We start from the raw sequence: 14,064 nt of genomic DNA, 5'->3' as shown, positions 1-14,064 counted from the left end.
CTGAAGGGGTATGCTATGGAACAATATGTGCTTGGCTACTACTTGGGTTTTCAGAAAAAAGCCAGCTTTGTGACGCTAATCTCTAGCTAGTATCGTGTATTGCATCACACACAGTTGCATCATCCCAATCAAGCTCAATAGCTTCTGTAACACAAACGCAACTACTCCATTGATGCCATTGTTGTTGTGGTGTGGGAGTTTGCACATGCGGGTTAAGGGAGAGGTGGGTTATCGCGTCATCGGTTCAGGAGAAGACACGTATCGCTTGTAAAGATGGTGATGCAAGGGGGCCGTCTTCAGAATGCATTTAGTAGAATGTTATCGGGCTGCAAGCTAGCTTAGTACATATGAATGGAAGCGGATATGGACCAGCTAGCCTAGCTGTTGGCCAAAAACACCTCTCCCACAGTTTTAAGCTAGGCTAGCTGGGGCGGCTGGGTGGCGTAGCGGAGATTGCGCTCGTCACCAATGCAAGAGACTCTGGTATCGAATCCCAGTCTCAGCATTGCCTTCGACTTGGGCCGGCCGTCGTACTGGCTCATTTGGCGGAGTCAGCGGGTGGAAGTCGATGGGTGGGGATTTGACGTTGTGGACAGCGACTCCTACAGGTCGGTTGGGTGACGCCTGCACAGCAGAGACAGGAAGTATCAGGGGCAGCGTGAGCCTCCCACGTGTTACTCCTGGCCACTGAGAGTCCGCGCTGTCTGGTGAAAAGATGCGACAGGCTGCCTCCTCATGTACCGGAGGGGACACGTGATGCAAGCCCAGATAGCAAAAAAAGGGTGAATCAACGTTGAAATAGGGTTCGGCAGAAATATTGAATCTATGTTGAAGCCTGACATCTAAATTATACAGATCGTTGTCTATGACTTACACGTTGAATCAACGTTAGGTGTCAACCATAGCTGATACTATATCAATGTTGATTCAACCATCATCTAAATGGTAATCTACATGCACATTTTAGTTGATTTTATATTGAATCAATGTTAGACATCAATGTTTATTCAACCATAATCTAAATGGTAATCTACATGCACATTTTAGTTGATTTTATATTGAATCAATGTTAGACATCAATGTTTATTCAACCATAATCTAAATGGTACTCTACTTGTACATTTGTAACTTGTACATCTACTTGTAACTTGTAAAGTTAAGGAATCAATACTGATTAATGTACATTTTACATTAAAATATTGCTGCTGATATGTATACTGTTAAACACACTATTGTTAAATAAATAATAATACAATTCTTATATGACCATATTTCCAAAAATGTGTGAACAAAAATGACAACATGGCTTTAATATGAAAAAAAAATGTTCTAGGGTATCATAACTTCCAGTGACCAAAACTTTTTACAAAAAAAAAATAACAGACCTTATAACAGGCTTTCATTAACAATACATATATAGCCACTGCCAGAATAGTGACACACATATTGTGTGTGGTGAGCACACGCATTCATGCACAACGAAGACAAGATTGCGTTGTCTCAATCATTTTAACTATAAATTTATGAGCTCAAAGTATGAGCTCACTACTGACTGAAATGTCCAACAAAAAGCATCAATTGTCAAATAATATTGATCACATTAACTAGACTAGATGTTTGAGGAAATTAGAAAGGGAACAACAACTTAACCCTTGTGTCTGATCAGATTCGTATTTGTTTGATAACTTTGCAGTGATGAGCCAACATAATATGTGGCATAATCTTTTAATTATCTTGTATTTTTTTTTTTACTCTTCAGAAATTGTTTATTCCACTTCAGCCCGATCATAACCACCACATATTCTTTTTTTTGTCATATTTAACAACTCTTTTCAGAAAAGTGGGAGTATTTCATTACAAAAATAATATAAAAAATGGTTATGATCATGGCTGAAGTTGAATAAAATATTTATGGAAAAGAAAGTGGGAAATTATTTCAACATAATCTTTTTATGGAGTTTTTCAATTTAGTCCCCTAATAAGAGTATAATACTTTAGTTTTCAGACACAAGGGTTAAATAACAATGGCATAGGATTTGAATTTAAACACAGTGGAGCTTAGATGATCTACAGTTGTCCACAACTTATCCTCCAAGGCATCTGCTATATAATAATCTTCAGATTTACTTAAGTGTTATTAGTAGGTTACAGCAGTAAGCATTAGTTTGCTCAGTCAATTATGGCCAATTCGTTTTATATTGTTTAATACAGTTAAATAAATAGATAAATGAAAAGCAATTTTTTTTGGATTCCCCCCCCCCCCCGTACCGAAAATAATACCGAACCGTGTCTTCAAAACCGAGGTACGTACCGAACCGTGGATTTTGTGTACCGTTACACCCCTAATGTTTCTATAACTCTCTCCCATATAACTCTCTCCCATACCCTTAACACCAACCGCTGAAGTGCCCTTGAGCAAGGCACTAAACCCCCAACTGCTCCAGTGGAGTTGCTCAGTGGCCAACAGTGTCAGACTGTGGTTGTACTGGGGCCTAACAAAATTAATAGTTGGTTTCAGGTTGGTTGTCAGTAGGTAGGGAATTTATTTTATTTTATTTTTTTATTTTATTCTTTCCCACGGCGACTATGGATAGGGAATTTCTTTATTTAATTAAAATGTTCACAACAACATGGATGCATGTACTCTGCCAGCATGTTTAATATCCATAATACTAAATGTTTGACTAAGATTTCTATGAAACTTTATTAAAAAAAAAAAAAAAAAACGATTTTTTTTTTTTTATAATTTTTTCTAAAAACTCATAAAATATATTGGGTCGCACCTAAATCGGCAGGGTCGGTCGGCAACCTGAAACCAACTATTAATTTTGTTAGGCCTGGGCAGCTCCCAGGTGTGAATGGAACTCTGTGAATGTGAAGCAGGGCGTAGCTGAAAAAGAGCATCTGTGCTCAACGAACCTACCCTGGGTAAATAAAGGTTAAAATTAAAAATTAAAAAAATAAACACTGCAAGAACAGGCTGAAGCAGCATAAGTCATTCAAGGATGCCGTCCATGGAAGAACAGTGTCCAGGGTAATTCCTTGTACTGTATGAACCAGGGAAACAGTGTGCTGGGGTACCCCAAGTTTGACTCTGGTTCGCTTGACAATTAAGTTTGGGTCACTTCGGTTCCAAGAACAGGCTGAAGCAGCATGTCATTCAAGTAGATGCCGTCCATGGAAGAACAGTGTCCATCAGGGTAATTCCTTGTACTGTATGAACCAGGGAAACAGTGTGTGCTGTGCTGTGCTGGGGTACCCTAAGTTTGACTCTGGTTCGCTTGACTTAAGTTTGGGTCACTTCGGTTCCTTGAGATGCCTCCCTCCCGGTCTGGCGCATAACAAAGCCACTTCTTGACAGTTTCGCTGTAGTCCTGGTCGGTCAGCTTGGGGTCAAACTGTCGAGCAGCAGCTGATAGACACAAAAATAAAAAAGGGAGGAAGAGAGGTGGGTGAGATGATGTACGATGATAAGAGCACCCCTCACTTCACACGAGTGTGATTTTTTTTAATCACTCAATTACTCACTCTGTAGGTCTACAGTAACAAGCTACAGTCAGCATCCAGTTAGACTGGACAGGAAAGAGAATTAAGCAATCGCCTAGCCTGACACCATCTAGGGCAATACAATGTGTATCCATGCACCTCTAAAGCTCAATTACGTTGTCCATTTCTTATAGGTTGCACTTTCATCACTTTATTCCAACATAACACTTTTTTTTTAAGTTTTTGCAACAGCATAATTATATTCTGAATCACCAGCATCACCAGCATCACCACCTCACTACCTAAACTTAACCTATGAAGTAGTTTGCAGGGGAGGAAGCTCACCAAACATGCAGGCTTGTAGTGTGGTGTGCTTGAATGGCTTCTTGCTTTCTGAACAACGCTTGTCTTTCTTTCCAGCCCAGTTGAACCCACTGGCCAGGGCGTTGGTCATAGCAGTTTTCAACATCTGTCTGATCAGGTTCTCTGAATTGGTGCCTCCTACCAAAGCCAGGCGAGAAATCTAAATCAGAGAGAAGAAAATGAAGGCCCTGCGTTAGAAACAGCATAGCGTTTATTTTATGAACACAGAGCAACCAACTTGTTTATACACACACTTTATGCATGCACTGATATTCCAGCCCATGCCAGTCATTAGGTTTAACCACATTAACCCTCCTGTCCATATGTAAACGGTATATTTGAACAATTTCAAAACGTTTCATAAATAGCAGATATACAAGCTCTAACACGTTTTGAACTAGAAAGTGCTAAACACATTTTTCCCCTGAACAAGACCACACTGAAACGATCTACATTTGATAAATGAATGCAGTTCAATAAATTACCATCTTTTGACGGACTGATTGCTCCATCAGTAATGATTCTGCCTCATTGAAGTCTTGTTCACTGGCGATTGGCAGCTGGAAGGGGAGCATAGTGGTTGTGGTGGCCACCCCGTGTCCCCTGGTCCCACCAGATATGTTGCCCTCAGCCAACTCGGTCTTGATGAACTGCACATCTCTCGATAGATTCTTCACCACGACAAGTAATTCAGCCAGCATTGAATTATTCTTCTGGATGGTAAGGTCTTCAGAAGAAGAGTTAAAATCATTAAGTGAGAAATAAAAATAAGCAGCAAATCACACGAGGAATTACACCATGTCCAATAGACTTGCCTTTCAGAAGCTGCAATCATTAAGTGAGAAATAAAAATAAGCAGCAAATCACACGAGGAATTACACCATGTCCAATAGACTTGCCTTTCAGAAGCTGCCCGTCATCACCGGCCATCTGTCTACGCTGTGAAACACCAGATTGCCCTGAGCTGTGTCCTGACATCGCTGTAGAAACAAAATCATAGTTATATATTTCACTAGTTTGACTGCATTGGATCAAACTGGTGGTAGTTCCCTCTAAAATGGCATACCATTTTGTGCATGTTGTGAGAGACCAGGGGGACTGTAGTATTGCCCAGAGCTGCATCCCGACATCCCTGTAGAAACAAATCATTATATTTAAAAATACAAAATCTGACTTGTCAGTCAAATTAACATACATGTCATAATCACTAACACCGGTTCCTGACAGGCAGCAAGCGAGCGAACTGGAGACGAAATCGCACACGACACTGTCCTGATATGACGCAGCGCGTGTCCGAGTGTGTGTTACCTGGATTCTCGACCAATAAAAAGTGTTTAGGGGCGGGACTCGGCCGCGTAATCGCTCAACTAGAGACACAGCGAGCGAATATTTGAGGGGTGAACGACATCGCTGCTCAGTTCACTGTCGCTCGCGGCAGGTCAGGATAGTCTGATTGAAACGAATACATTTTAATCACTTTTTCTCGCTCGCTCGCGTCGCTCTATGTCAGGAAGGGGTGTAAGGAGTTGTATCCCCGTCTCTCAAAACACTGTTACTGAAAGAGTACAGTATCATACCACTACTTGCACTTTGTCGATCTTGCAGCTGCTGGACATGTGAGGCCTGCTGCTGCTGGTGATACCGAACAATATCAAATCCTGGCATCTCGGCTGAAACACAGTAGGAAATACACAAAGTTATTAGCAAATGACGCTATTGTAATCCCCCATGTGAGAAAATGTTTGATTTCCATTCAGCTGATTTCACGTGCACTGCCAAATACTACTTTAATAAAAATATCAAAGACAATGCGAGACAATACAGATATTTTAAACATGCCAGAATATTATGTTATGAGATTGCTTGATAACTCACCATTATGTTGAGTTAGCGATTGCCGGTAGTTGCTAGTAACCAGATCTACAAAGGGGAAATGTAAAATAAGTTGCGACTCAAACATGGTGGACATTGTGCTCAATATAAAAGCATTATGTACAACTACACATTTTTATTGTGACATTGCTTGCAAGTTGTGAAGGCTTTGAATTTTTGTAGTGGGCTGGCATGCACATTGTAAACATGTATTCTGTTGCATGCATGATGCCAGCGACCTGCCAGCAAGCTCCTCACAAGAACACAGCTATGGGTTCACTTACTGTTATTTGGATCAGGAGTCTGCAACAAATCTAAATAGCTGTAGATCATGCCACCATCCAAAGAATCTAAAAAAGGTAAGCCAGGGTGAGAATTGAAGATGCTACAAATCATGTTTAAACAGTCATCTAGTTGGCATTTTAACATGCATAGCAACATACCATTCATTGTAGGCTCTTGGCCAACAACTGGAGGGTTGACGGATCTTAGCGCCTTACGAGACCGGCTCGATTTTGGAGTCTGTCCTACAACATATTTTAGTTGGCATGTTATTCACAATGTATATATTTTGGGCCAACTATAGAATAACTGCAAGAAATGCAGAAGTCCAATCAAATTAAAATGCTCAATTTGTCGGTACATGGTCAGACTCATTTGTTTAACTGTTTATTATTATTATTATTATTATTATTATTATTATTATTATTATTATTATTATTATTATTATTATTATTATTATTATTATTATTATTATTATTATTATTATTATTATTATTATTAACTGTAGCAGTGATCATTTCCAAAGTGCCTATATAAAATAAATGCATTGCATCAATACCTGGGAAACCCACATCAGGTGCTTTGGCAAAACGTTTTCTTTTGGCGTCGCCACTCGAGTGGTCATCAGAGTCCGTGTGCACATACTGCTGATTTGGCCTAAAAAAAAGTATATATATACACATGTAATAAATGTAGTTATGATACTACGTTTATTAGTCAAGGCTAAAGTCTGAATACATAGGCCCTCAGGCCACTGTGTGTTATCCTTTTAGCACTACTTGCAACTACAACAGCAGTGCAATTATTTACAACACCCTAGGGAGAGTTGTCCCTTTAACAAAGTGAACACTGTACCTGGATCTTCTTTTCTGGGCGGAGATCTCCTTCGTCCTCAGATTCAATTTCAGAGGTTGGACACATAGTTGAGGTGTACTTGGTCTCTCGTTTTTTGGCCTCATCATGGGTCTCTGGAAAGAGCAGAGAGAAAATGACATTAACATATCTGCAGTCCAGTGCTTAACGAAAAAATATATGTACCTGGACAGGAAAGAGAATTAAGCAATCGCCTAGCCTGACACCATCTAGGCAATACAATGTGTATCCATGCACTTCTAGATCTATCACAGTGTTTACAGTGTTTGTCGGGTCTATCACAGTGTTTAGAGGGTCTATCACAGTGTTTGTAGGGTTTGTAATCACTCGTTTAGCATTTCAAATATTTTAATATTTAAATAAATAAAACTTACATCAACTCCGAGCAGCAGTTTCTCCGTAGGCTCCTTGAAGTACACCATAAGGAGTCTTCTTCGAAGCCTCTGGATCATATCTGGCCAGAACTTCCCTGATCTCCGGGTTGTCCAGTTTCTGGCAGAACTGCAGGATGGTCCGTCCTCTCTGACCCAGGGCATCTTGGATCTTTTGAAGGGCATCGGTGTCTGTCAGGAGGCCAAAGTGGGAGAAACAATTAGATCTGAAATTAGTTTCAAAACGGTTGCACTGTGGGGAAAATTTAAAAGTACAGTAGATTACAGTAGATTATTATCTGTTCTTATGCATGCCTGGTGATACTAAATCCAAATTGAACTCAGGCATTTGAAAGATAATATATATATAAATGTGCGAATTGGCTATAATAAGGTCATTTATAAGCATCATATTCTATAATAATATTTCAAATTGCATTGGTCCGGATGGGAGAATTCAGTACTGCATCTACAGAACCTTCGGTTTAATCATCTTCCCTTTATTAATTTCCTTCGATTTTTTTTTACACATGACCTCAAGAGGGGACTGAACGAGATCAGTGGCAGTTTTTAATGTTTGGTCATTATTAGCATGGTGTTATTCACTGTCAAAGATGCAAAGAAACATCATAATTCATATTCTCATTTGTTTCATCACAATTTAAGCAAGCCTAGTAATAGACACAATATTTCTGACAATGTGAATACATTCCCTGAGGTCCATAGATGTCCCTAGATACCAATAATATGCAAATGGACCTTTCGATTTTGATTACTATTATTGTGAAATAATAATTAAATGTGAAATATTGCTATGTTATTGTGAGATTACAAAATCTGATGTGATATTACAGAGGATTTTGATTACAGTATTTTATTGTGAAATAATAATTAAATTATGTGAAATCAAAGGATACTGTATGAATGTCACTGTAATATGACACTCATAGCAGAATTAGTTATCAATAACCTACCTGTATAAATGTTAAAAGTTGTTGCAAATATTTTTTTTCCCTCATAAATATACCACTATATACATTAATTTCTTATATTAGTTTTAAAATGACCATTTAACAGTTTAACAGTGCTCTGAAAATGCTCTGAGAACATGCGGTCATCACTGTTTTAAGCACAAACACATTAGGGAGGGAGGGAGAGAGACAGGCCCGGCCTGTATGCCTGCACCCTGGTTTACCATGACTTTTTAGCAAGCAAAGGTAGCAGCAATGCTAAGCTAACTGATGTGCCAGTGTATCCTGTTAAAGAATACATCATAAGCCACATTTTGAAACGTTACTGACGTTAGCCTACATAAAATGTATAACAGTATTAGGGATGCACGATATTGATTTTTTGACACCGATAAATTTATGCTCCTCAAGCCGATACCGATAACCGATATTTATTGTATTATAATATTTTTTTAACTGTATATATATATATATATATTCTTTTTTTAATCAATTTTTTTTTTTTTTTTTAGTATTTATAAGCTCCGACGTCATCGGTACTGCTATCGGTACACGAGAAATTATGGAGTTTTTTTTTGAGGAATTTAAACGTTGCAAACTAATCTTGTTGGCCGTTGTCTATTATCTCTCCTGCCTCTGTCTCTGCCTGCTGCGAGCAGGCTCCCTCCCACACACACACACACTCACTCACACACACACACACACACACACTCACTCACACGGGTGCTGCGCTGCCGACTCAGTACAGACAGCTCTGCTCTCATAATGGCGGAGAGAACGAAATGTTCAAAAGTCTGGGTCTATTTTACTAAAGTCGAGTGCAACAAGACATTTGCCAGTAATGTATAAGCGCTGGTACTTGTCAATGTGGCTGGCGGGGAGATAACGTTAGCTCCGAGTAGAGTAATGGCTGACAATCCGGAAGTAAATAAACGAACGAGAGCTTCTGATTGGTGGTAAGAAGAAGAGGTGGGTGCAAGCCGTGGGATGTAATTGGCAGATCGACTGTCTGTCTCCGAATGTAACGTGACTACGTCACAGCCAAGAAAGGGAGCACTCGATTTGTGAAAAACTCCCTGTTCCTAAACCACACGCTATCAGTTTTACCACAGTACTGGCAAAACGGGAGGAGGCTATAATAAAAACAAGCGCCCTTCATCCAAATCCACCCACACCGGATTTCTTTTAACCAAAAAATGTGTTATATGTTATCGGAGCTATCAATAACGTTATCGAGTTTATCGGGATGACGTCATAATTGCTGATATCGGCCTTATCGTGCATCCCTAAACAGTATATGCAACAGGTGGAAACATTCATCATAGCTAACTGCTAACGCTACTAGCTAAATTAGCTTCAGCTAGCAGGCATGAATAACGGTTAATATAATATTCTCTACCATGTAAAAACGAACACGGCACTACTCCGCTGGCGTTTGCAATCGAAAGCATACATACAACATACAACATAATCGACATTATTGCCATGCAGTACTCACCAAGTCTTAACGATGCAGAGAGACATGAGGTAGCAGCCAGGAAGCTGCCGCACAGGTGCATTCTGGGAAGCGGCGCAGCACAAGTGCAGTGCAGTCTGGGTGATGAGACACAATGACGACAGCATACGTTGAGCAGCATACGTTGATTCAACATTTATTAGATATTGGCATTTCAATCATTAAAATGCAACCACAAAACAATATTGATTCAATGACATGTTTTCAACATTGGCCAAGTGGTTCATCGGTTAATGGTTGATCCACCATCAATCGTCGACCTTAACCAAAAATCAAGCATTTTGACCATAACTCAACATTGAATTAACATCTTTTGCTATTTGGGAGGCTTCTATCCTCACTACAACCGACCAGTGGGGGGCATAGTCTAGCAACGTTCAAGACAGGGGAGGGGAGAATTGGCAATACGAAATTGGGATGGGCGAAAAATTAGGAGAAAAAGCGGATACAAAAAAAAGCTAGGCTAGCTGGTCCATATCAGTCAGGCCACATTTTAAGCGGGGGGTCTGGGGGTCCCCCACCAGGAAGATGTTAGTTACAATGTCTTAATTTGGTGTATTCTGGTGCAGGCATTTTAGAATGTGTACCCTTTAAATGCCAGTGTGTGTGATGGCATCACAAAATATTGTTAAAAAACACACAAAAAGTTAAATATTTTCAATATATCAAACGCAAAGTAGATTTTTCTGGGGGGCATTATTACAGGCTAGCATGTGTCAATGATTAGCAACAACACTCATTTTGATGGATTTCTAGTTTTTTTGTAATGTCAGATTTAACAACAACTCTTTTCTGAAAGTGGGAGTATTTCATTTTTAATCTGACATTACAAAAAAACTAAAAATCTAAAATGATCAGGGCTGAAGTTGAATAAAATATGTATGGGGGGAAAAAGTGGAAAAGTATTTTAACATATATTTTGATGGCATTTTTGAAGGGGACAATTTAGTCCCCTAATTGTAAGAGTGTAACACTTTAGTTTTCAGACACAAGGGTTAAAATATTGATTGTCTAGTTTCTTGGCAGCTTTACCATTGGGCTTTTGACAGGGGACGATGATGATGCATGGTAACGTTAGCTATGTTAGCTAGCTAGCATGTTTATTTTTATCACTGACCAACCTGGTGGTCCCGTGGTGCAAGAAAACATTTGGTAAATGTTGCCGCATTTAGCGGCATTTCTTGCATGGTCCTTTTTGCTCCACCCTTCCTCTTTTTTAATAATAATAATAATAATAATAATAATAATAATAATAATAATAATAATAATAATAATAATAATAATAATAATAATTATTATTATTATTATTAGTATATTTTCTTTTTATCCACGTTTTCTCCTTTTTTCTGTTTTTCTCCCATCCCAATTTTAGTCATGCCAATTCCCCCCTCCCCTGTCTTGATCGTTGCTCACATGTGCCCCCCACTGGTCGGTCGTAGGGAGGGTTGAAGAATCTATCGCATGTCCCCTACAATACAAGTGGAGTCAGCCAGCCACTTCTTTTCACCTGCCAGCGCGGACTCTCATTGGCGAAGTGTAACGTGTGGGAGGCTCACACTACCTTCGACATCTCCTGTCCTTGCTGTGCAGACGCCCTGACCGACCTGTAGGAGTCGCTGTTTACAACGACCAGATTACCACCCATCGACTCCCCTCCTGCTGAATCTGCCAATTGAGTCAGTATGACGGCCGGATTCGATACCGGTGTCCCACGCGTTGGTGACAAGCGCTTAGACCGCTGCGCCACCCAGCTGCCTTATTATTATTATTATTAAAAATTATAAAAGATAACAGGAACAATGTGGCTAAGTGGCGCAGTGGGCAAGGCGCTCGCCACTAACGCAGGAGATGCTGGGTTCGAGCCCAGCTCTCGGCGTTGCTTCCGGCTTGGCTGGTCGTTCATACTAATACGGGGTGGGAAAGCCGGTGGGTGGGGATCGGACGTTGTGGACAGCGACTCCTACAGGTCGGTTGGTGCGCCGTACAGCAGAATCAGGAAGCAACGGGGGCAGCGTGAGCCTCCCACGCGTTACTCCTCGCCACTGAGAGATCGCGCTGTACAGGTGAAAAGATGCGACGGCTGCCTCCTCGTGTACCGGACGGGACACGTGATGCAAGGCTTCGTCCACATTGCAGCCGACCAGTGGGAGGCACGTTCGAGACAGGGGAGGGAAGAATTGGATAATACGGAATTGGGATGGGAGAAAAATTGAAAATGGGGAGAAAAGGTAGATACAAAAAAAATAACAGGAACACACACAGACACATGCACTGAGTCACTGAATGAAATGTTCTCTGCACTTCCCATCCCGTCGTCCTTACCCCCAAGGGCAGCCGGGACCAGACAAGGGCTGCGGCGTGGGGCCACCCCCCGGGGACCAATCCAAGTGCTCCTGTCCGTCTTCGTCAGGGACGCAACAGCGTTACCGATCTGTTGTGCATGTTTTTACATTGGGTTCATCTTATCAGGGGGGGGGGGGGGGGGACCCTTGCGAGCACGGGGAGAACATGCAAACTCCACACAGAAAGGCCTGGGAGATACCCCACCTGGGTACCTGTCAACACGGCAAACTGGTCCCAAAGCGGGAATCGAACCCTGGACCTTCTAGCTGTGAGGCGACAGTGTTTTTATTTTTTTATCTTTTTATTATCAAAAATATATATTCTTCCATTTTTAAGTGCATACATCTGTTATTTACACATTTGTTTCACATATAATATAACCACTACACCACGTGCCGCATACTTACAGCACCTTTAAGTTATTAGAGAGTGGAACTGACAATTGTGCCTCAGAAGAGTAGTGATGTCTCTGTGGTGTGCCTGGGTCATGAGGAGAGAATGCAGAGAGGAGTGGAGTAAAAAATTATTCAGTATTTCTTTGCAGTCAACAAAAAGCCTCACGGTACCTTTTGGTTTCTTGCGACTCCTACAACAACACGTGTTATCAATTACATTTAGAATGAAATGTTATACGTATATAAATCATTACTTTTGATTTATGTCTCTTTCTTTATCAAACTCGAGCAGGCGTCGCCTCTTCTTCGCCTGCTCTAACGAGACGCTATTCCCCCACATCCATTTCTGTGTTTGTTTAGGCCGAGAGAGAGAGAGAGAGAGAGAGAGACAGAGAGAGCGACAGAGAGAGGGGGATAGGGAGCTAGAGAGAGAGAGAGAGAGAGAGAGTGACAGTGAGAGGGAGAGAGAGCAAGAGGGAGAAAGAGGTACAGAGATAGAGAGAGAGGCAGAGCGACAGTGAGAGAGAGAGAGAGAGACAGAGCGACAGTGAGAGAGGGATAGAGATAGCTAGAGAGAGAGATACAGAAAGAGAGAGAGAGAGGAGAGAGAGAGAGATAGAGAGAGAGATACAGGGAGAGAGAGATACAGAGAGAGAGAGAGAGAGAGAGAGAGAGAGAGAGAGAGAACAGGCATAAGAGAGGGGGTGGAGAGGCCTTGTACAACAAAGGTGTACAACAAAAGCCCCCCCCCCCCCCCCCTCCTCCGCCCCCGAAAATGCAGATTAACACCAGGTAATTATCCTCTGATTGAGTATTCATGAATGATTACGCCATTGTTTTCCCCTTTAACGATGCTAATTACGACTAATTGCCTCCCGTTTATGGACGCTGTGAGTCATCATGAGCTGTGGAATGGCGCAATTAGCCCTCGTGTTTATCTAACGGCGCTGTGTGTAAATATTAGCCTGAGAGGTCTGCGCACAGTTAATGCCAGAGCGTCCACTCGTCCTCCTCCTGCTCTGTGGGTCCCCTTGTTTAAAGAAGTCCCGAGTAGCACCCGCTTGATGGATGTCTGAGGTAAAGGGGCTAGACTCTGCATCAGGGAGATTCATTCCATTAGCGTGTGAGTAATATGCGGTGCTAGTTGGAGGGGGGGGGTAACAAAGACTGTATATAGATGATGTATCCTGTACAGCGGAGATGTTCCGCCCTTGCAAAAACTTTTGTCTGTAATATTTATTATGCTCCTGTTTACTGAATATTCTGTAAAGCAGTGATTTTTTTTTATCTGTGCACAACTGCATTTGTATTATACCTGTTTTACCTTCTTCAGCCCCTTTCGCACATGCACTGGACTCCTGAACTTAACTGCACATTAACCGGAGGGGCTGTATTTGCGAACGCAAACATTATTATAATTATTATTATTATTATAATTATTTAATTCCAATGATGTCGACTTGAAGCAATCACCAACTATTTATCCCAAATTATCCATTTTATTACTTGTGCATTGTTTAAGCATTAAATCACACGCAGGAGTGTGTTATACTCATTAGATCACGCCTAGGGGTGGTTAGATTAGGTGGTTG

At 41.1% G+C, this 14,064-nt stretch overlaps 1 protein-coding gene across 1 annotated transcript in view; it reads right to left on the bottom strand.

The window, feature by feature from the left end:
* The window catches only part of LOC311223581 (uncharacterized protein), a gene marked incomplete at its 3' end in the record, with an annotated part of 62,426 nt that extends 53,348 nt beyond the window's left edge, over positions 1-9,078 (bottom strand). The window contains 5 exon segments of the mRNA XM_084308359.1: positions 6,006-6,071; positions 6,563-6,660; positions 6,859-6,971; positions 7,251-7,439; positions 8,938-9,078. Of these exon segments, the coding sequence (XP_084164485.1) occupies positions 6,006-6,071; positions 6,563-6,660; positions 6,859-6,971; positions 7,251-7,439; positions 8,938-8,982 (511 nt within the window). The 5' untranslated portion in view covers positions 8,983-9,078.
* Between the last annotated feature and the right edge of the window lie 4,986 nt (positions 9,079-14,064).

The sequence above is a fragment of the Notolepis coatsorum genome, assembly GCF_963971535.1.
Source record: "Notolepis coatsorum genome assembly, chromosome: 2".
NCBI lineage: Eukaryota > Metazoa > Chordata > Actinopteri > Aulopiformes > Paralepididae > Notolepis > Notolepis coatsorum.
Note: the sequence above shows the minus strand (reverse complement) of the source record. Positions and strands in the feature narration are given on the sequence as shown.